The 24,569-nt window shown below is 45.4% G+C and overlaps 1 protein-coding gene across 2 annotated transcripts in view; it reads right to left on the bottom strand.

Annotated features, from left to right (window-relative positions):
* Positions 1-24,569, bottom strand: part of LAMA3 (laminin subunit alpha 3) — a 1,348,901-nt gene that overhangs the window by 955,895 nt on the left and 368,437 nt on the right. For both annotated transcript variants that reach the window (XM_069620910.1, XM_069620909.1), the window contains exon 8: positions 9,866-9,984. In XM_069620910.1, the coding sequence (XP_069477011.1) occupies positions 9,866-9,984 (119 nt within the window). The remainder of the gene's footprint in view (positions 1-9,865; positions 9,985-24,569) is intronic.

The raw sequence follows: 24,569 nt of genomic DNA, 5'->3' as shown, positions 1-24,569 counted from the left end.
AAATGAGTCCACGGACCAAACCCAGATATCACACATTTATTTGGCCTACTTTTTGGTCGTTTAAAAAAAACTACTGACGGATCTACACCAAATTTACAAAAGCACGCTTTCGGGCCCAAGCCATCTCTACTGCCGCAAATTTGGTGAAAATCCGTCCAGTGGTTTGGGCTGTAGACGTGAGCAACATTTCTTTTCCATTACATCTATGGGAAAAACCACACATTTTAGGACCCCCTCTATAACTTTGCCCCTCCCTTGACACAACCTCACCAAACTTCACAGGTTCAATCCGACCCATATACTTATTTTGCAAAGTTTCGTTTGGATTCGTCCGGGGGGGGTGAAGTTATAAGCCACCCAAAAAGTGCTCTTCCCATGGGTTGAGCAACCTAACCATAACTACAGGGCCGCTACTGCAAGCCCTGTAAAATATATAAATGAAAAACTTTACTCACTGTAATTGTATTTCGGATGCTTGTATCTGCTTAGCATATATACATGTTTGGCCATCAAAGACTTTAGCGGTCAGAGTGGAATTACTGCTAACTGCTCAAAATGACTTGCAGTGTTGCGAATCAGCCAGACTTGGAGAAACAAAATTGGCTTTACATTTAAAAAATGGCAACCAGTAAATTGAAATTAAACTGCCTTGTTGTAAATACATCTATGGGTGGTGGGTCTAAGAAGCAAGGAATATATCCCCCAAGCACCACAATTGCCCAACTAGCTTATCCATGACAACCAGGTCAACCATCCATAAAGCACCTTAAGAGCCTATCTAACTTTGCAGATACAGATACCCAATCTCTAAAGCCTGCCCCAAAAGGACTTCAAATGCTATGATGCTAACCACTCCAAACACAAACTAACAAGCTACGATGGGCAGCCCTGCAGAGTGGCTACATCCGGCCTCTGGAACGCATTCCGTCCAAACATCAAGATCACTTCTGACCTCCTGGAATTCAGGAAACCAATTAAGGCCCATCTGTTCAAACAAACATTCTTCGGAAGAACACAAAAATCACACACCAATATTACTTCCCAAGACATCAGACAGGCTACAAAACTTCAACTCCCACTCTCAGTTGCCAACATGTATCAAGCCATGGGAGACTCTCTGGCTCCAATAAACTCCCAGTATAGCACAGACGCGCCTCTCTATCCCCAGATCACAGAAGAATGGATTGAGTGGCTGGTAACATAAATAGAAGCATGTTATTTTACCGTGCTAATGGGGCTGTAAGAGTGGATGTATAGATCATTTTGCAAAGTAAAATAATGAATTGCAGTTATACTGGCAAGAGTTTTCGTTTTAAGATACTGTTGATAATGGAATTGTTCCAAGTCAGGGAACTACTAAGTTTGGAGGAATTATGATGCCATTTTAGTCGTTACCCAAGAGGAAGAACAGAATTAAAGGAATTAAGGAAACGGATGTTGAGGGAGACAATGGGCCTCATTATGGGTGATACCGGCAGGTTGCTGCCAGACCCGAAAAAAGCACCAGTAATTGTGCAAGTGCCCATTCCCAAGGAGTCCCAAAGGACAATGGGCCATAATGAGGCCCATTGTCCCAAAGGACTCCATGGGAATGGGGACCACGGAAGCACCAGCACCTGTAATAGCGGAGCCGGTGGTTCTGTAAAACTCTGCGGGCGGGTGCCGGCCTGCCCGCCAGGTCGGTCCCTGGCAGGCGGAACGGCACCCGCTCGCGGAGTCGTACTGTGCCAGTCCGGTAACAGTGGTGCTGGTAGGCTTACGGGCACCATTGTTGCTGGACCAGCATAGTTGTAATGAGGCCCAATGACTTGGGAGGAGACTTTCTTGTGTTTCCCTTAGGAGACGGCCAGGAAGGGCATTAAAGAATATAAATGGAACACTACATTTTAAATGTGTCTCACGTTACAAGTTAAATCAACCTCAATTTGAGCCCAATCATCTCACAAATGTATATAACGCAAGATCACATGACTATGTGACCCTTTGTCATTTTACACTTCCAGCACAATGTGATCACAACAGAATCTGATCTGTGCATCTTTACAGCTGATCAGTGTATCTGTTGGAACAAATTCTGTTGGAAAAATCTACCATTATATGTATATAAACCTTAAAGTATTTCAGTTATAATTTAATGTACTCCACTGCATTTGTATTGCATGCAGGAGCCAGAGCGCTGCCTTGTCACTGCCCCAGACTCTTCTAATGTGTGTGCAAGGATTGTCTCTGCCTGGCACACCACACCTAGATATATTTGTGTTATTTTGAGTAGTATTGTAAGTGCAGACAGTGTCCACTATGTAGGTCCACTAGATGTTTGAAGTAAATGTTGAAGGGGGCAATAGTCAAAACCTTGCGGGATGCCACGGGATGCCAGGGGAGACTGTTCTGGGAGAAATGTTCAATCTGCATACTCTGTTTGGTGCTGGACAGGAAGGATGAGAACCAGCTAAGGGCAGGTTACATCTTTCTCCAGGGTTTTGGCAAGTCAGGGTTGGGGTCGACAGGCGGGGGGGGCAGAAGTGCCTTGGTTCTTCAGAGTCCTTCAAGACCTATTTTTCGCAAAGGAATATTCAGCTGGTACGGGCAATGATCATGAGAGGAGGGAGCTGTTGAGGATAGTTGCTCAGGGGACCCAGGGTGCAAGCATGTGTGGAGGTTATGGCTGCTGGGGGGTCCCTGAGTCTTTAGCTGGACTGAGGGCTTTGATTAAGGAAGGGTGCTGCTTTCTTTATTGGGGTGACGTTTAAGAGAGCAGGAGGACAGAGGCAGGAGAATTGCATGAGAAGGGGGTTTCAGGTAGTGAAGGGCTGCACACTATCCCTTCCCTCAATTTGAACAACTATTTTGAAGGACACAATTGGGAGGCTGTTGCAGTGCTCTTGTGTTTGTGTAATGAACTATGTAGTACAGCTGGGGAAGATGAAAGATTGGACCACAATGAATAGTTCCCACGGTTGGTTAATGGCAGCTATAGTTTTGGAATAGTATGTTATGTTATGTTGTGTTATGTTCTTCTGATTTGTATCACGCACCACTGACCTTTTCATGGTCTCCAGATGATCTGGAGGATCTGAAAAAGAAGGAGTGCTAGGGAGGGCTTAGTTAGTGGGATCGAGAGGGAAAGTGCAAGAAAGGTTTGATGTGCTGTTGACGGCTTCAGTTCGGGAAAAACGTTCACTTTGTGCTGTTTTCTTTTCTTCTCTCGTTGGTGAGGGTTAGGTGGTGTTGGTGCATGAGAGTATGTGGGATAGTGTAGCACCGTCAGAGTTGTCAGTGACCCCAAGAAGGGACAACAGAATAGGTGAAGAGTCGCAACCCCACTAGGCCGCTCCACATGCTAAAGGGAAGGTGGTATCTCTGGCCACCTTGAAAAACTTGCTGAGGAGGTTCCAGACGATCCTGGAGGATGACAACCCGAAAGTGCTCTAGCTTTCCCTGTGGCGCTCCTTTGAGAGGGACTTGAAAGGAAAACATTCTCAACAAAACATCCTGGCACTGAGGATCTGTTTTCATAGGGAAGTATCAGACTTGGGCGTGTCAAAATATTCCAGAAGCTTGGATCGCACTCAGGAAGGGCAGACATGCCAACCCTCCCGATTTGGGCGGGAGGCTCCCGAAAATCAGACTACCCTCCCCACTCCCGAATGAAATGCTCACAAACCCAACTGGTTTTCATTTCCTTCAGATGAAGTCAACGAAAGCCAATCGGATTGCAGAAAATGATTGACAGCCTGCTGTCCGCACTCTCAGCACAATCTCATATGCTTGAGGGGGCGGAACAATAACCAAATTGAACTGGATTCTCTGCTCCTCCCCCTCAAGCATCTGATTGGCTGAAAGATGCTTGTCTTGCACCTGACTGACTCCGGGATTTATTGTGGAGAAGTGAGTGCACATGTTGAGCTTTCAGTCCTCACATGCTTGTCACTGTGCAAATTTAGGCCTATGCCACGCTGCACGGCCCAGGGCCGTTTCAGCTGGGGAGAACATTCCTCAGACCGACGCGACGCCCATCTGCAATTCTCATGCAGCAAGAATTATTTGGGTCTGCAGTGTTTCCAGACCCATTGTTGGAACTGGAAAAAAAGGTCTAGGGGGAAACCCACAAGGGCCGGCGTGGAGTATGGAGGTATGGGTGAAGTCCCGAGAGTCAGGAGTGCCGCGGGGCAGAGCTGGCAGTTGGACTCCACTCAAAGGAAATGTTCACACTAATAGTTTCATAAACATGGTGCAAATTCTTTCATGTGGTTTCTTTCCAAACTCCACACTGTTAATAAATTCCACTTTAAATCACTTACATGGCATTGGTGGACCCAAAAGACTGTTGGTACTAATGCAGTGATTTCCATAGACACGCTGTACAGTAGAAGGCTACCTGGTGCGTCTGGAGCAGCAGTCTCCCTTCGTTGAGGAAAGAGGAAACTGGCGGGGTCCAGCTCCCCCATACCAGGTAGTAGTTTGCCACAGCACACTGAGGCCTTGAGCAGGCTCGGAGGACATAGTTGTGCCTAAGCAGATTTTTTCAAAATTTTTTATTACTGATGCAGGGGACTAGTGCTAACAGAATCCCTGGCTGCTGGGGAAGGCTGCCCTTCTCACCTCCGTGCCGTATTACACCCTGGGACTCTGATAATACATAGGGTGCACAGGAGCGGACCGGCGGGGGCACATAGAAAACCCAGAGTTGCTGGTGGCACAAGGTGTGGCACGGGGGCCGGGGCCCTCCGGAGATGAAAGAACAGTCCGGGGTGGCCCAGCTTCCCCTTGAAATATCCAGGGGTTGCTGTTTAATACTAGGCACCGAGTAGCTCAGCAGGTTGAAAGACCGGTGCTGAATTGTTATATATTCAAAACGGGTTGTTAATCGTATGGTTTTTTGCAATTTCTTATAAAAAAAACAAGTGCTATAAAATGTGGTTGGCCAGGGGATGGGTTGGGCTGGTCACTTGCTTATATTCATGGAAGAGGTGGGGGTATTTCTGACCCTGTAGTGAAAATCAAAAGTTGGCACCCATGAAACCACAGCTTAATTTCCTAATAACTGCTGAAGCACAACAGACGCATTTATTTGTGATTAACCAGTTTAACAAGCATATAACATCTTTATAAATGTAACCGGTGATATAATACAAAGGGGCACACAAATCACAAAGTATGTGTGGAAGTCCGACAAAAAAAAACATTTCAAAGAAAACTAGTGAATGCATGCAGCATTTTTCAGTTTGGAAATTACCTTTGTTTTTCTATGGAAGTGTAAAATGCACATTTGGAAAACAATCGTGTTCCCAGCATGCTTTCAACATTGATGCTCCCTCCAAGTGATATTCATGGCCCATTGATTCCCATGGTGTCCCTTTCAGGCCAGAAGAAAGAAAACAGGCTGGGCAAATAGAATTGCAGACACACGAATGACAGTCAGTAAAAGGAGCACAGCGCAGATTAGATCACCAAGCTCCCAGATTCCCTCGCGAAGCTGGGGGCTCGGCATAGCATGGGTAGGGCTGAAGCTGGCCCGATTTCCGAGATCCGGCCAGACAACTGATGCCGGATCTCGGACCCGGCAAGAGCCGGCCCATTGACCAGCGCTGTCCAGATCTAGAAACCGGTTCTGGCGTTAATAACAAACATGACCGGGCCGGAGGTGCAGCAGGTGAAAGTTCCACCTCGCTGCTGCCTGCGCCCTCCTCTGCCCGTGAAACAGAACAGAAAGCATGATGAAGGCAGAAAAAGAGGAAATTATTGCCTCACTTTCCACCGTCATCGTGCTTTCTTTTTACTGGCCTCGAAATCTTCACAAGAATGCAGAGCAGCAACACTAGCATGTGTCGTTCTGAGAATTGGAGTTGTAAACACGCTGTTTTACCAGGTCTGCCTTTAAGACAGATCTGGTAAAACAATCAGCGACTCGATTTATAAGCACCATGTGTGTCCTTCACTGTGAAGTACTGTTAAAAAAAGCAATGACATAGCCACTGAAGTCCTGTTTAAAACAAGCATTGGCAATGCCAACATTTTTGGCTAGTACTGCTATTAGATGCCCAGGTACTTGCAGTATTTTGCACCTGCTACAAACAATAGATATTTCATAGCACTACGGTTGTGCCTGGCAAGTGTCTTTCACATACCCACACATAAGCCCAAACTGTTGGCATTGCCAATGCTAGTTTTTACTTTTAATTCCACCATGCCTTGACTGTAACCTTACTGTTAGTCCTTTGAGCAGCATTCACACTGAAAACTAAATGATTTGCCTGAGAAACACATTGTTTTTAAAAGATTTATCATTCTTTTGCTTTTTTTTAGACCAAAGACATCAAAGTATAGCAACCTGTGAGAAGAGGTTGAACTACCACTCCTGGGGTTACGCCAGTAGGGGAGAGCACTGCGCCTTTAGCAACTGTGATTGCTGGAAGGTAAGAAATTACTTTGTTTAAAGTAATCTGCACCAGTCTGTACCAGTAACAACTCACTTTAGTAAAGATTGCTTTTAGACTTAGATATGTTACACAAATATTGTGAAACAGGTTTTATGAAAGTCAATTTCTTTGATTAAAAGCAAGTCCCTGTGTACTTTGCAGTCAGAAACTCATGTTCTATGCACAGTATGTTACTGAGTACTATGGTTTTAGAGAGGCTAGGTACCACCAGGGCTGCATTCTGATCATGCCACATTAAAGTTGGTCCCACTTCTGGGACTCGGACAAGACTGAGCGGCTCTGTAAACACATTTGTTTTCTTTTCTCAGGAGTAAACTGCTATTATCTTGCTGTTTATGTGTAGAGGATTCCGAATATACTCAGGACCTTTGGAACTCCCAACACATTTCTACTTCAAGCCAGCAGTTTAAGAGAGCAGCTGAGAGTGTTGGCTCTAATTCAGGTCAGAAGTTGTTTTATCTATTTTCATTTCAGCTTGAGAAAAATAATGTTTGAAGCTCAACATGAGGCAAAGAAGTTTGGATTGTTCACCTACAAGAGTAGAGGGAAAAAAAAGAATGTCTGTAGATTCAATGAAAAATGGCAAACAGAGTTTCCATACATTTTGAAATCCAAAAATGGTCCCTTCAATGCATTTTGTGAAATCTGTACAGCTGATTTTAGCATTACTCATGGTGGAAGAAATTACATTGGGAAACACGTTAGTACACCAAAACATATCAACACTGCCAAATCACTGGCTCAGATGAGAAAAATAACAGATTGGGCAGCAGGTAGGACAATAGAAGACGTTGACAAAAAGGTGACAAAAGCAGAAGTTTTGTTTGTTTGATTTCTAGTAAAGCATAATGTACCCTTGGCAATAGCTCATCATGCTGGTCATCTGTTCAAATTGATGCTTCCTGATTCTAAAATAGCCATAAAATTCTCATGTGGAAGAACTAAAGTGAGTCACATCGTTAATGGAGCTATTGCACTGTATAGTATTAAAGCAGTACACAAGCCTTGGAGAAGAAGCCATGGTGTGGCCTGGCAACTGATGGAAGTAGTGATGAAAATGATAAATATTTTCTGATATTAGTCTGGCATGAAGATCCAGACACAGGGCGCATAATCACATCAATGCTTGACATGTCTTTGATTGTTGCGGGGGATGCTCAAACTCTGTTTGACATATGCAACGGTGTCATCAAACAAAAGAATCTAAACTGGAATAACTGTGTGACATATTCCTCTGATAATACCAATTCGATGAATTTCAAGCACAACAGCCTACTGAGTAAAAAGCCTACTGAGCAAAATAAAGGTCCAACAGAATGAAAAAAAGTGTGAAGCGTAAAGTATCCCGAGAGTACATGGAGTTCACGGAGACAGAAGTAAGAAATGTCATCAAACATGTCAGCACAAGATGGTTGAGCTTGGGAAAGTCGGCAGAGAGACCCTTAAAGCAGTGGGAATCACTTAAATCACATTTTCTGTCAAACTTTGATGATGATGCTGAGGGAAAGAAGAAAAAAGGCAAAACTGGTGATCGAGAAGAGCGACTTGTCAAGCTTTTTAAAAACCCTGTGACAAAAGTTTATTTTATGTTTGTACAAGCTGTGCTTCCCAGCTTTGATTCCGTCAATACATTACTGCAAAGCGAGTCCCGATGATACATTGTCTTCACTCTTCAGCCATGCGTCTTTTTCGACAGTTGATATGCAATTTCATAAAACGAGAAGTTTCATCAAAAACAGCAAACCTACTCCATGTCGTAAATCCACACAACCATTTGCCACTAAATGAAATCTATGTGGGCCTACTGACAAGGAAGGTAGCAAGAAAGGAAGATATTCTGAGTTCACCAGGATGGAACAAATTCCTACTGGAAGCTAAATGCTTTTACATAAATTCTGTTACATACATGTTGAAGTCCATGCCTGCATTGTCTGATAAAGTCCTTACATCACTTACCTTCTTAGACCCTGAAACCAGGCTGCAAGCAACCATGGAAGAAATCGGGGAGCTGCTGTATAGGTTTCCAGATGTATTCCAGAAAAATGTGCTTGAAAATCTTCTACATGAATTCAGAGACCGATCAGGAAATGGCAAAAGGTGACATAATTGATAATGTATGGGAGAGTCTATCAGAATTACAAGACTCTGTCACCAAACTGCCTTTATTTCCAAACCTATCAAAACTGGCAAAGTTTGTTTTACTACTGCCACACAACAATGCCTACCGTGAAGGCCTTTTAAGTACTGTGCGGAAAATCTGTTCCGATTCCAGACATAATCAAGGCAAAGATGTTAAAGAGGGACATGCATCAACCACTGTTTCCACAGAAAAGACGGGAACAAGAAACACGCTACTAGCCACAAAGTTGAACGTATTAAAGTCACAGAATGTAGTCTGTTACAAATGGCAGCCACCAAAAGACTTTCTTCAGGCAGCAAAAAGTGCATCATACATAGCCCTTACAAGCAGGATATAGAACTGTACCTCAAACACCTAAGAGGAGACACTAGAGAAACAAATACTCAAGTGGGCTGCCCATTGAAAGCAATCAAACTACAAACAACAAACCCACGTCAGTCTCATGTATTACTAGTATTTAAACCATCCTATATCATCCACTCAACTCAATCTTATCTAAAATGCTAAAATTGCCACCATCATACAATGCATCAAAGTGCTGTGCAGTATCCAGAAATATTCCTATAACAGTTGCAGTGTCCCCTCATAACATTCATAAGATGCACTAATTTGCTGCTCTTCCTGGGCCACAAGAGTGGCTTCCCTTATTTTTCACAATGAGAAGCTTCACAATGGAACTGCTGTCTCACATGGATATAGGTCTCTGCTGTAATCTACTCTCACCAGTTCACTTTCTTCAGAGCAGCATCTCACAAAGGTACAGACTTGCTCTTCCTGGGCCACAAGAGTGGCTTCCCTTATTTTTCACAATAAGAACCTTCACAATGTAACTGCTGTCTCACATGAATTGAAGTCTATACGTGGATTTGTGAACTTGCATTGACTGGGTAAGAGCGTCTGTGCTTCATTCAGCTGTAGCAGGCTCCCCTTTAAGGCCAGCATATCTTTGTCGATTACTCATCTTTCATGTTTATAGACGGGTGCTTCTTAGATCACAGAACTGACTATCCAGATACAAGTAAGCATACTGTTTTTAGTGATGGTAGATCTCTATTTGCAGCAAATGTCCTCACTAGATAATTAAATGCACTGTTTTATGTTTTCTTGCACGTTTTTTTTTAACTCGCCCCCAACATTTCCAGTAAAAGGCGACACGGATCCGAGAGTGAATGCACGCGCAATTTTCTCCCTCTTACAAAAGTTAAAATGTTGGCATGTATGGAAGGGGAACGTTTCTATGCTGACAAACAGCATTAACCTCAATTCTGATTTGGTTTGTTCTTACCTGACAGTTGATGCAGACCCCTCCTCCTTGGTATTGCCCGTGAATGTTCATACTTGTTCCACGTTGCTCCACGTCAGGATCGAAGTAGCAATCGGTGGCATGCCTGTGACAGTTACACACTAAAGACAAAGGCACATTACTGTATTATGTACTTTTTAAAAAATGTATATCATGCAAAATGCACTATTTTGTACACAAAAACGGGACTTTTAACTGTACGTATCCCGCTACGGAAAGTATACAATGTCAAGATCCATTTTTTTTAGAAAATAATTTTTCTTATCTTTTGTACACAAAGAAAAGAAAGTAGGCACTCTTGGTCAAGATTCACCTCTCACTATTTATTGCATACACCGGATGCGCAAGTGCAGCCAGATAGACACATCTACAAAATATAACAGAACAGTTGATAAAAGGACGCGCTCCCCCGAACAGTTGGCCTCAAGCCCATGATTTCAAAAGAACACTGAAGAACGTGGCTAATTCAAACCCATTTCTCATGATGTCCTTATCTCCAACGGCAGATTGGCAGCAAAGAAATGGGACAATTTGGTGCTATGCTGCTGTAGTGGATTGTGTACATGGAAGAGGGAATAAAGACTTGGACTGGTAAATTCATGTTCCGGGATACAAAAAAAACACTTCAAGCAAAGAATATTTGCCAAAAGCAGAGGGACTATGGGCCTTATTTAGAAAGCATTTTTCAATGCTTGCTTTGAAAAACGCCTTTGTAAATCAGGCCTTCATTCTGCACATCCTTCATGGGTATTTTTAATAAGAATGTTGTCTCTTGCCTCACTTCATTTAACTTAGCCTTACAGACCAAGAGACGGGTCCTTATTGCAGGATAATGACCCACTCCCAAGTTATGGACCAAAATCGAGGGTCATAAGTTTATTTATTTTTATTTTATTGAGCATTTGTTAGGTGCCTTATACAACAGAATTGTGTTTCAGGTCATTGTCCCAATTGATATTGACCCCTTACGAGGTCAATATGGCTATTAGCACATGGTCCTAGTAGCCATAAATGTTTTGGAGTTTTGTTAGTGAAGAAACATATGTTAGCTTAATAATGAGTACAGTACACACAACATGATCTTAAATTAAATTTGGTTTATTTTTTAAATATTTAAATACCTATGTTGTCTCCATAAGGTAACCTTTTTAATTGTAAACTTGGTTGTACTGGAACAGTTTTAACAAGAGTTTACATTAGGTGTAATGTTAAAGTGAGCAATATTTCTTTACAAAAGTGACAAAATTGTTCTATGTTTTAACTTTCACGTTGTTGTGTTAAATTACATTGGAGTGTCTTGTTGAAAAAGGTCTTGCTGTGTAATTGCATTGCCGTGTCCTGAATGCAGATACATGGATTCTGCTTTTTCCTGGCTACTTCTGAAGTTAGAATGTCGCACATGCAGTCACTATCAGTAGTTACTGCCTGCATTCCAAACATTCTGATTCGCTGAGACCCAGTCAGGAATGGCTCCCATGTGCTGATATGCATCAACTGATTTTCTTAACATGTAAAGCTTGGTCAGATTTTCTTGGTGTATTTCCGCAGTCAGTGATCACCATTACCAACGGTAGTAATCCTTAAAATCTACCCATTTGCTGGGATACTGCCGTAACGTGGATAACGTGTGCAGTCACTGAAATAATGCAGGCGGTATTTCAGTCAATACATATGTATTGTAAAAGGGGACAGTTTCCATAATCTCCTTCAGAATCGAAAAGATCGATGTGCATGTATGGATCATACCAACAATGTACATTTCTTTTAATGAACAAATGTGGCAAAACAAAGCGCTTTGTGCATTTCATGGTAAAGGCGGTAAGTAGGTTGCCTCACTTTTTCACCAACCTTCTTAAGCCCCACCTGAAAATCTTTTTCCTCTGTAATGAAAATATTTCTGGGGACATTTTAAAATGTTTACCATGTCTTCTTCGGCACAAGTACTTATTGGCTAAATTTCAAGGTGCTTTTTGCACATTGTAACAGTGAAATTTATAGCCGGTGCTATTCCTTAGAAATGCCGCCAGGAGTATTCGCTCAAAAAGGCTGTAATATGTGGGCTGCTAAAACAGATGGTATTACCACCATAGCTTTAAAAAGGCCCTACGTGACGATTACATTCAGAATTCCTATATGTCACTTTGCCTAGAAGAGGTTTGAGAGCACAGTTTGATGTACTTGCAAGGAAAAAACAAAAAATGGAACTAAGGAAAAGAAATAGTGCATGGCTCTAGAAGTTTTATGAACTAAGGGAAAAGCTGTTTATGACCACCATGGCTGAACCGCGTCAGGAAGGTAGGCCAACTCTAAAACAGACTGGTTACCCACACTGACATCATGTGTGATCTTTATATGCTATTATACTGCACGAAATCACCCCTGTAGTAGTATCAGAGTGCCTAGCCCTCGACAAGGGTATCCAGACCTTACTCTGCTGGAAGAAAGAACAATAAATGTGCGGAAGACGATGGGAAAGTGGGGAAAAGATGCTACGAACACAGGGAGGTAAGGAGGCATACAGAGCAAGAAAACATGTTATGTGATAGCCTGGGTGTGTCAGTCCCGCTAAGTGAACCATGGTTCTGCAAAAGGGAGGAGGCGGCAGGCATGTCCTAAAGTGTTGAGATAATTGTGATGTGTTTCCAAGGCAGATTTGGGGAATTGTAAATCAGTACACAATGTCACAGTGGACGCATGATGGGCTTGAGGGTGTGCTTCGGCCAGCCTGGAAAGTTTGCTGGCTTATTTGCCTGGGCATCTCTGTTCTTTGTATAGCAGTTCAAACTCCACGGCCCTCATTGCGAGTTCGGCGGTAACCATGCCGCTATTGGTGGCATGGCTGCCGCCGAAATCGCGCCGGGGTCCGGGTCCTCAGAATGAGGACTTACCGGGCCATTCCGAGTTCAGAAGGCCCGGTAATTCCTCCCTCCAAAGACCCGGATACGGTCCTTCCCCATTCCCATTTCAGCCCCCACAGGGCTGAAATGGGAATGGGAGAGGGAGCAAACAACGGGCCATTACGAGATGGCGTGTCCTGCGAGGGGAACTCGTAATGCGGCGGTACAGAGTGAACAGCGCCGGCACCATTTACGGCGCTGTTCACTCTGTACCGCTAGGGTAGTAATGAGGCCTGCATAATGTTACTTCTGCGAATGCCACTCCTGAGTTGTCAAGAGTGGCATACTCAAGCATAGACTGTGTGTAAAGGTGAATGTTGTTGGTCACAAAACTTAGAGGAATGAAGTGGTCAAATTAAAAAGGTCTGGCACTTTGATGTCAAAATGTTATTATTATTCAGAGTGTTTTCCATGTCTTGTCTTGCTCGACTTTATTTAAGTTCACAGTGAGACAGGGTGGTGCCCTGCTTGGAAGTAGGCTATAGAAGTATAATGATCCTTAGCCTTTTATAGCAAGAAAATATAACCTGAGCTTCCTATTCAGGAGGCATTGATTAGGTCAAAAGCGAAGACGGATGTGCGACCAAACAGGCTAGGCTGGGAGAGAAGGGCCAGAGGTCTTCCCTTCTCTTTGCCGTGGCAGAATTTAGGTTACAGACCCTGATGACACCAAATGGCCAAATCTAAAATAACTGCCAGCACACCATGAGCAACAATATTCAGTGCATTTCAACTGCTAGACCTACACAAGCAACTTCAATTAGAGAAGAAAATGGCACTATTCGTCTCACTGGAATCCCGCTTAATTCAGTACCAGAATCCAACCTTAATTACACTTGCTGAAACAGTTGAGCAATTCGAGTACTATAAGGTAGTTTCAAAAGTATACAAATAACTAAACAAATCACTCCATTGCCCGTCAACGTTATCTATGTGAAGCTTTCTCATTCCAAGCACACCTTTGCACATAATGTGTGGGCAAGGCAATGCTTACTTGCAGCCTCATGCACCGCTTGTAATGGTCAATTGTGTTGCCCCTCATTAATGACCCATATTCTAATAACGTGTGTAGAAAATGTAAAAAAAACAAAACAATTGAGAGGAAATCAAAGAGGATATCTGTGACAAGGTTTCCTGCCTAACTCTACTGACATCTATTGAGGTGGTCAAGGAGGCCATGTGCCTCCCAGAGATAGTGGATAATGGACTCCGGGCATGAGAGAGTAATATGAAACCATTTGAGGACTTTGAAGATGCAGTGGCAGAGCACCGTTAGGAGAGTGACAGTCCACCAGAACCAGGGAGCACAGCATGCGAGAGACAGTCGAGACAGGGGTTAATCTGGAGGGGGTGTGGCTGGCAGGACAGCGAGAAAGTGGCGAGTCCAGCACAGGTGTGAACGTTGGGATAAACATTATATTAATGAGAGCCCTGTTTCTTTTCCCCTGTTGGTGGGTGTGTCTGGGCTGCCGGAGGGAAGATACCAGGAAGAGCAAGGAGGAGGGGAGGAGACGGAAAAGGACGCCGCCAGTGATGCATTTCTGTGGGCCTACTGAACGCGCATGAAAAGACTGTAATAAAACAGGCAGAAAGGGGGTTGACAAGACAGAGCCCAACTATTTGTAAATACGGAATGCCGCCGCCGAGGGAGAAGTTGAAACTGCATGAACAGGCTATGCTAAATGCGGAACGCCGCCTCCGAGGGAGAAGTTGAGCCTGCCTGAACAGGCTATGCTAAATGCGGAACGCTGCCACCGAAGGAGAGGTTAAACCAGCAGGAACAGGTGACTACTGATGCAGAACGCCGCCACCGAGGGAGCGATTAAACATGCATGAACGGGTGATTGTAGGCACGGAAGGCTGCCACCGAGGGAGTAGGTAAACCTGCACGGTCCAGCTAGGGTAAGTGCGGAACGCCGCCACTGAGGGAGCCTCTGGCATAAAAGAAGTGGGTATTTCCTTCTTAAGGGGACACCCTCTCAGTTAATTGAAAGAGGGACTGGGGAGGATATAGTCATTGTGAAGCAACAATGACCAGGACTGAGAACGGACCATGGGATACCCATAAGTTAAAGGTGTGCTGTAATTAAAAAAAACACGTTAAAAACGCTCTTGGTATCAGAGTACTTCTTCTCACAAACCCCAGAGGGTGACAAGTGATGGCAGTGGTGGGATTGAGAAGAGAACACCATGGAAGCCATAGTGAAAGCCCTAACGGAAGTACTGCAGCAACTGCAGCAGATGCAGAGAGCCTTGTTTCCTTTCCCCTTTTGGCGGGTGTGTCTGGGCTGCAGGAGGGAAGATGTAAGGAAAAGCGAGGAGGAGGGGAGAAGACAGAGAAGGACGCCCCCTGTGAAGCATTTCGGTGAGCCTACTGAACGCACATGGAAAGTCCGTAAGAAAATAGGCTGACAGGGAATTGATAAGGCATAACCCAACTATTTGTAAATGCGGAACGCCACCACCGAGGGGGTAGTTGAGCCTGCCTGAACAGGTCATGCTAAATGTGGAACGCCACCACCGAGGGAGAGGTTAAACCGGCAGGAACAGGTGACTATTGATGCAGAACGCCGCCACCGAGGGAGCGATTAAACCTGCATGAACGGGTGGTTGTAGGCGCAGAAGGCCGCCACCGAGGGAGTAGGTAAACCTGCATGGTCCAGCTAGGGTAAGTGCGGAACGCCACAATCGAGGGAGCCGGAAGAAGTGGGTCTTTCCTTGTTGTGAAGCAACAACAACCAGGACTGAGAACGGACCACGGAATACCCATAAGTTAAAGGTGTGCTGTAATTAAAAAAAACACTTTAAATACGCACTTGGTAGCAGAATACCTCTTTTCGCAAACCCCAGAGGGTGACAAGGACACTCTCTAATTAAGGGAAACTAAAAGGTCCAAAGGTGCAGTGGAAAATGAAATAAGGCAAATATACCATCTTTCCCCTGTCCTCAAAAATAAGCATTTCGTACATACAGGGAACCAATTCAGTTGTTGACACTTTCCATGTAAGGACACAGACCTCTGGGAACAATGAAAACATATAGAGTACAAATAGTTTTTGGGAACACTAACATCGTGGCCCTTTTCAGACATTAGAAGCACCCTGAATGTTTTCTTTGCTATATTGAGTCTGGGCAGATTTCAGAGCTGTGTTACACTTTTCAGCGACACTCGCTGCGCAAGCATGCTGATGGTGTGTTTATTTCCCAGCACCGTGAATTGCCAGAGCTCTTTCAGTGAACCGCAGCAAATTCAAAGATGCTTTTCCTATGCTCACCTTCATTAAACACCTCCTCAAACCACAAACACAGGAAGAAACTGCACCAGTGAGGAAAGTAGAAAATGTCGGATGAGCCCTCTAAATACTTGGCCCGGTCTTAGAAGCCTGAATAAAACACAGATGAAGTAATTGCAGGTAGCTAATCAGAGCATCTCCTCAATTTACCTTTCCAGCTGCATACCTTCCTCAGAGAAAGTTCATCCTAAGAGGAGGGGTTCCAGGGCTCTATAAAATTAGAGTTCAAGCCTGGCAGTGTGGGTGTTTAGAGCAGGAGCTGGAAGCAGGTGTTTGGAGCAAGTTGGAGAGCATGGAAGGAGTTTGGAGGAAGAGTGGAGAGAGGAGGGGGTTTGATATGATATGATATAATAGTTTATTTATATAGCACCTATACACAATGTGTATGAACAGTAAGGATGTGAAATTAACTATCGTGCTCGGCCTGATGACATTTCAGATAGTGCAAGAGCTAAGACATAGATAAGGAAGGGAGGGGGGGAATGCGAAGGAAATGGAAACAGACAGGCGACTACCGTACTAGGCATGACGACATTTCTGGTAGAGCCGGAGAAAAACAAAAGGTGAGGGAGAGGGGTGCAGAAAGGAAGGGGAGGAATAAAACAAGCGACTATGATACTAGGCCTGACGACATTTCAGATAGTGCTGGGTGGGGTTGGGAGGAAAAAAACAGTAATGGGAGGATGGAGGAAACAGACGAGGTTGCAATCATATTAGGTCCAGGGACAATTCTGATAGAGTAAGTGCATAGAAGAAAGTAAGGGGAGGAGATAGGAAAAGGGAGAAGGGAAAGGAGGAGAGAACAGAGAGTAAGCAGCCAAGAAGAGTGGAGAAGCAAGAGTGGAGAGCTAATACAATTGCAGAAGTCAGTAGTAATGAGAATGAGAGAATGAGTAGTAAGTGAGAATGGCAGATGCATCAGGAGGAGGTTGGGTGGAGACATCAACACAAGGTGGACTGGAGACATCAGCTGCTACTTCAAAAAAACAGCATCTATGGGAGCTACAAGGGGCATTGAAGGTTGCCATATCCCACCAAAAATGAAAAACAAGCTTTAAGAAATTGCGAGTGGGTATCTTTGAGTCTCTGGGGTACAGGCATGTATCGCAAATCTTGTGACCTTTGTAAGGAAACTCTAATACTTCTGGAACGGTTCCTCACACTTTACCATTAGAGATTGACCCAGGAAAGAACCTTTGTGTGTTAAATAAAATCAGTTTTAACCTAAGACTTTTCTCTGTGGTACATCCTAAAAAGGAACCATGAAGCCCACATTGCTAAATCTGTGGCATGTAGTCCTCGCCCTGACTCTGACCTGTCTCGACCTCAGGCCTACACTCACCTATGCTTTACTTTTTAGGAAGGTGGCCACATTATACATCCGTTGGCCCCAAAGGACCTCTTAGTCATCTATGGAAAGAAAAATCAATTGCAACAATATCAAATGAAATCAAATCTTCAGACTACTGCTCAGGGCAAGCAGAAGAAAAAAGGGAGACAGTATGAATAGTTTGTGGATATTTAAATCCCCTAATTTGTCACCACTGAAAGACAATGACTGCAAGTTCCAGGAGACCATACATTGGCTTTTTTTATGTACGCCTCAAAAGGTTTTTCAATTTTTCAGTTTTCATTTTGTCTTCCTGATCCTTCTTGCTATGTGTTTTTTGCTTTGCAATGTTCCCTAATTGAGTTTAAGCTGATTATGTCCCCCAATGACATGCCTCATTTTCTGTCTTTCCTGTCCCTTACCCGTGTTTTCTGCATTGCAATTTATTGCACCCATTCTGATGCTTGTCTTGCTAGTCCATTGTGTCCTGTAACTCCATCTGACCTATCTTCCCCATTCTCATGTATGTAGGCCTATATGTAGCTTTCATGGTTTACATCAACCTTAACCCTTATCCCCTTGCATATCTCCGCTGCTTGTACCGCATTTACCCCTTAATGCCCCCTTCAGCCTTTGGCGTCAAGCATATCCAATACAAAAAGCCACCACAATCTAGTCCCCATTCTGTGTTCCTAACCCACACACCCCGAGTCATTTACCAACCCTGGAACCTATATGAACTGCAACAGATGCAAACTGTAAAATGCAAAGATATCTGGAGAGAAACTGGAAAAATCTACTAGAGGCAAAAACAGCAAAGGACATGCCATCGCTTTTCGCTGCATCGACAGAATTTGTTTTGCTACAATTCTTCTTTTCCAATAAAAAATTCCTAGAGAGTGCAAGAAAACACATTTGTTTCCTTTTGTACCCTATTTGATTGTTCAGCATCTAAGTGAACTTTCTTTTCTTAGTAGAGTCCATTCAAAGCAACTTTGCAATAACCTCATGGCGTTCTTCTTGCCCAACTATATACTAAACAATCAAAAGGAGGGTCTATTACTAGATGTCAGCGGCATTGCCTCATCTCTAGCCAGAGGAGGTCTTAAACGAATAACAGACCTTCTTCTTGGCCACACCACTCTCTTAGTCGGTAACCTCTTTTAAAAGGCACTCCTCAACACTAAGTGCTGCAACAACAGCAATCATATGCTAATTTGCAGAGGTGACTGTGGAGTCTCTCCCGCTATTCAACCACCTTTGTCCTGTGAGTACTGTCAGACCCACGTCTGACAGCGGGAGCTCCACATAAACACATCAAATGTAATCAATGCAAAAGGCAAGCAAAATAAAAACAAAATCAAATAAATACATACATGCAAAAATAAAGGGTATACATTGCAATGTTGTGCTTTGTCACATGATATTCTCAGTGATGAATGAGCAAGCTAGTCATCTAGCTAATAAACCCTTTGAGTGTATCTGTTGAATTTACAGTAATAGTAATTTACTGCTTTTACTAGATCCCTCACAAATCAGGTTGAGTGTTGTGATGGTCACAATGACATTTTGATTTGGAAGGGCACTTGTGCTTTTCACTTAAAATGCAAGAACACATGTTTGGTATTTCTAACGGGCATGAGACTGGCCTTTCAAGGCTAGTTTCCAAGTTTGTCGAATGTGCGGCTTCATTTAGTTTGAAACCCACACCCCTTATATTAGTAGCAATGACTTAGGGGTCTTAGAAAATTCAGATATTTGTACAAATATCAAAGGCCACAAACTTCTAGAGTTTTTCCTAACTGAGCATTGGGGGTCATTACGAGTTTGGAGTTAGCCATGGCTGCCTCCAAATCCGCGTCCGGGTCCGGTCTCACTGAATGGGGACTTAACAGGACATTCCGACCTATGCAGACCCGGTAAATCCCCATTCAGTAAACCATTCCCCATTCCCATTTGAGCCCCCATAGGGCTCAATGGGAATGGGGAAGGCGCTAATAACGGGCCCGCAAATTTCGTGCCCGTTATTAGCTCCGAGGTCCCTTAATGGGTCCCGCAAAGAACGGCTGGTCAGACCAGCCGTTCCTTCTGGGACCCGCTAAGGGACCTCGGAATTTGGCGGTAGGGGCTTAACGCCACCGCCATCCTTAATGGTGCCATTAAGTCCCTACCACCATACTCGTAATGACCCCCATTGTCTTTTCGGTTCTATGATGTTTCCCCAAATGCCGGTTTGCTCGAAACCTGGTGCACCCAGTCCATGTTCGGTGCTGCGGGGGAAACATCATTTACCTTGCATGCTTCCTCCTTACCCTCCTCCTTTCCAGGGGACACTCATGCAACCCCTGCTGTCTCCCCTGCCCTCCTTCCCCCCGCCCTAACCTTTACTTTGCAGGGGACACCCCCAATGACCCCGGCCCACTCTCTGTCCCCTTTCCATTCTCCCTCCTCCCCACTCTCCTTCCCCCTATCACTCTCACACATACTTACATACACTCACACATACACGCACACAGACACAGAATGAACCCCAGTCCCCCTCCTTACTTTGCTCGCCCATCTCCCTCCACTTCTGCATATGCACAGCAATCGACAGGAAGCGAACAAACCGCATGCCTTGAACTGCGCAGTAGCAGAGGAACGATGAGTTTGCTGCAAGCGAATAGGCTTGTACCATCTTTCATCAAATGCCAGCTCGGCCAACAATAAAAAGGGTGTTTTCTCAGCCCAGACTAATGAGAGCATAATCCATTTATTAAGGCGATCCAAAGAATCTACCGCCCGTCATGAAATCACACAAGGCCAAAACAAGGAGCGTAATAGCACATGGTACAAGAATCTGGGAAGGATGGAACAACAAATCAATCCAAGTGGAGGAAACCAGGTTCGCTAAGAGACTCTAGGATTTCCTAAAGCAACTGCATGTGATCTAATGCATATGGAGTTTGGACTGCAGTATTCAACTGATATTTTAAAGAAGGCTGTTGTTGCATGTGGTTAAAAGGGACGCAGCTCTTTTAAGGACACACACAGACACCAAGGCGGGAAGAGGGCGGAAGGGGAGGGGCCAGAGAAGGGGGGAGGCAGTTAATATGTAAGAGTGAATAAAGAAGGTTGATACGAACGGTGGCTCCATCCTTCTCTTGTATGCATGCCAGCTGATGAGTGCTGAGAACCCCCAACAACTGGCGACGAGGCTGACACGAACCTCTGTGTAATGGCAGCAGTGGAGGGCCGTGAGCCCAGCAGCGGTGGACCCAAGCGCCCAGCAGTCCAGGAGGGCCCGTGTGCCCAGCAGTGCGAACAAACACGCAGACCAGCAAGGAGGTGGGCCAGCGTGCCCTGCAGAGAAGGAGGACCAGCATACCCGCCGGATTCCAGAAGCCCGTGTGCCCGGCTGATCAAGGAGGCCCATGCACCCCTACAGAGGGTAAGGAGACACCTACCTGACTGACCTCGAGGGCCCGTGTGCCCGAAGCCGAGGCCTGTGCGCCTCACTACAGCGACGGACTTCAACCGGAGCAGAAGAGAATGCCGCTGCTGCACCCCGACCATGCAGCAGGCCCGGCTGAGATATCCCGCCCACCCACGAGAGAGAGAGTAAGACAGACTGCCGCGGATACATCCGCCAACAAGTAAGGAGCTCTGCAGGGGCTGGGAAAGGACACTAAACGCAGATTGTAATTACCCGTGTCTTCCACCCCTTAACTGCGGCAACGATAAGCATGGGGCCCAGCACCAATTAACCCGCGTCTCCCATTATGTGACACTACGGAAAAAAAAAGAGAAAAGGGCCCAATATAAACAGTGGCCATACCCAGACCGACCAGCAAAAGACAATTGCTAGAAGGGACACACGCCCCGGTGCAGTCAATAAGTGGCGCCACATGCACACGTGAGAAACGGCGCCTCTGATCAAAGGAATGGAACACACCACCTCGCCCATTTGGCAACTGTGACCTAAAAGTCACCAAAGACACCACATTCAGCAACACCAGCATGTCGGCTCCAGATACAGCAGACGCAAACGCCCAACCGCCACTAACAGGAGCACCCTCCTCCCACGCCAGCTTAATGAGGAGCCCCGCGCCATTCACACTGAACCCACATCACGACCAGGGTCAGCGATGGGAAGAGTGGGTAGAAGAATTCGAGGATTTCGTAGGTGCCATTGGCACATAAGAACCCCCCAACATACTCAGCATCTTCACCAACGTTGCAGGGAGAGAAATGAAAAACATCATACGCACGATTCCCCCACAGGACCGCACCACATATGCAAAACTCCTACACGCCATCAATGAGAAAATTGTCATCTCACCCAATCGTGACTATGAGCGGTACACTTTCAAACAATGTGGTCAACTCCCTCATGAATCCATAGGAGAATTCGTCATCCGCCTTCAAAGAAAGATAACAAAGTGCGACTTTGCCAACTTTAACGATGACAAAGCGACCAGGCTACGCATAATAGAAGGGTGCATATCTTCCATGTTCAGGAAACACCTCCTAAAAAAGCCCCTTTCCCTAAAAGAAGTACTGCACTTGGCCAGAGTATACGAAATAGTGGATGTCCAGGCCGCAGCTATTGAAAATCCAAAAAAGGGCGACATCATCGCAGCCGTAAGCCCATACGCTCGATACCTGGCCTCGCAAAACAGAACAACTCCCAGATACTCTGCTCAATGGACCCAGAGCGACCGTCAATGCTACCGCTGTGGGTTCGAGTACCCACACAGAGGACCGTGCCCTGCCATTGGCCAGCGCTGCCTAGGATGCAGAATGGAAAACCACTTTCAGGTGATGTGCAAGGAACAACTCCCAGAGGGGATTTCAACTCGCCAACGTACTGCCAGCCGCACAATGGAGACGCACATGGAACAACAACGCCCTGCAGAAAGAAATGCAACATACCCCATTGACTCCTATCAACGCCCGAACACTGTGAGGACACTAGAGGGACTCCAGATTGAACCAGACAGGAAAGATCATGAACTATACGACATCCGCCAACGAGACCCAATGCAAACATTGGAATATGGGACAACATACCTGAGGGACCCCCTGCCTCCTCATGAACAGGACATAGGCCCATACACCAACTCCCCACCAAGATATCAGCTAGGGGAAGGCGAACAAACTCATACTTGCAAGATGGATACGACAGGGAATACGTCCGTCTCCTCAGCGTTGACGTTGAAGACACTTCAGCTCCCAGGGTGACGATACAAATGGGGAACACCAGGAACAAGTTTGTCATTGACACAGGAGCGACGGTAAACGTCATGAATGAAGACCTATACCGTGATATTGCACCCTTACACCTCCTACGAGAATCCAGAACACACATCTTCCAATGGGGAGCGGCCCTGCCCATGACATCAAGAGGGCAATTTCAATGTGACCTGGCACATTGCAACCTCACGGTGACTTCCACGATTCATGTCATAAAGAGTCCTTCCATAGGTCGCTGTCTCCTCAGCAACCGAACGGCCAGTGCCCTGGCACTGATTGACCTACAATATTACCAATCGGAAGTCATAGAGGGACACCCATCAACCCATGAAATCATCATGACAATAACATGCCGACCCCTCGCGAAAGGAGACCTCAAAGATCAGTTCCCCAAACTATTCGAGGGAGTAGGAATGCTAAAACACTCGGCCATCAAACTTCACATCAACCCCGACATCACACCAGTGCCACAGCACCCCCGTAAAGTGGGTTTCCACCTTCAGTAACAAGTGTCAAAGGAGATCCATCTCCTCCTCCTCAATGATATCATAGAGAAGGCAGAAGGACCAACGCCATGGGTATCTCCAATAGTGATAGTGCCCAAAGACAATGGACGCCTACGCATATGCGTCGATATGCGCATCCCAAACACCGCCTACCAAAGGGAGAGACACCCAGGCCCAAGCCTGGAAGACATGCTTATTAGGTTAAATCAGGTGAGGCACTTTTCGAAACTAGACCTCAATCAGGGCTACCACCAGCTCGTCCTGGACCCAGACTCAAGACCCATCACCACCTTTGCGAGGCATGACGGGCTGTTTAGATACAAGCGGATGAACTTTGGTATATCATCCGCCGCAGAGATCTTTCAAGAGACAATAAGACACCTGATATCATCGGAAATGAATGCCCTAAACTACAGTGATGATATTCTGATCTTTGTGATCTTTGGGAAGGACCAAGAACAGCACGGCAAAGCCCTAATAGCCGTTTGGAAGAATCTCCAAGAAGCGGGACTGACACTAAATGAACTTAAATGTGACATCAATAAGACTAGCCTCAAGTTCTTCGGGCACATATTCTCAAACAAAGGAATTACAGCTAACCCCGACAAAATAATGGCCATTACCGACCTCCAAGCCCCCACAACAGCGGCGGAACAGCGCTCTTTCCTAGGGATGGCGGGGTACTGTGCGTGCTACCTCCCAAACTATGCCACAATCACTGACCCATTCCGCACCCTCCTAAAAAAGGACCAACCTTTCATCTGGGACACACCCTGCCAAGTTGCATTCACAACCATAAAGGAGAGTCTGAACAACAACCGCCAACTGGCATACTTTCGCCCAGAGTGGCACACCATCATTACGGTAGATGCTAGTCCAGCCATCCTTGCCCAAACAGACGCCAAAGACAACGCCCGACATGCGGTGGTGGCATACGCTAGCCGTGCCCTATCACACACAGAAAAGGCCTATTCGCAAGCGAAGAGGGAAAGCCTAGCTGCAGGGCCTGCAAAAAATATCACCACTTTTGTTATTGGTCAGAAATTCACCCTTGTAACAGACCATCAGGCACTCCTCTCGATATTTGGCAACCCTAAAACCAAAATGCCACCCCAAATAGAGCACTGGGGAATAAGACTACAAGAATATGACTACGTGATCATCCACAAACCTGGGGGTGAAGCCAACCCGGCAGACTCCCTGTCCAGGCACCCCACGATGAACAAAGACGACACCCTGGCTCACGAGGCCGAAGAATACATCTCCTACCTGTCCTCAAATGGCATGCCACCGACGATCTCAACAGCAACATTTGGGGAAAGAAGCAAGGCCGACCCAACAATCAATGCCGCCGTTTCCCTCACCGGCTCCAACACATGGAGAGAGCGCCAAAAAAAAGGAAACGGAGGGGAGGAAGGAGACAAG

Source organism: Ambystoma mexicanum, chromosome 5q (assembly GCF_040938575.1).
Source record: "Ambystoma mexicanum isolate Mex_15411 chromosome 5q, UKY_AmexF1_1, whole genome shotgun sequence".
In the NCBI taxonomy this organism is placed as follows: domain Eukaryota; kingdom Metazoa; phylum Chordata; class Amphibia; order Caudata; family Ambystomatidae; genus Ambystoma; species Ambystoma mexicanum.
Note: the sequence above shows the minus strand (reverse complement) of the source record. Positions and strands in the feature narration are given on the sequence as shown.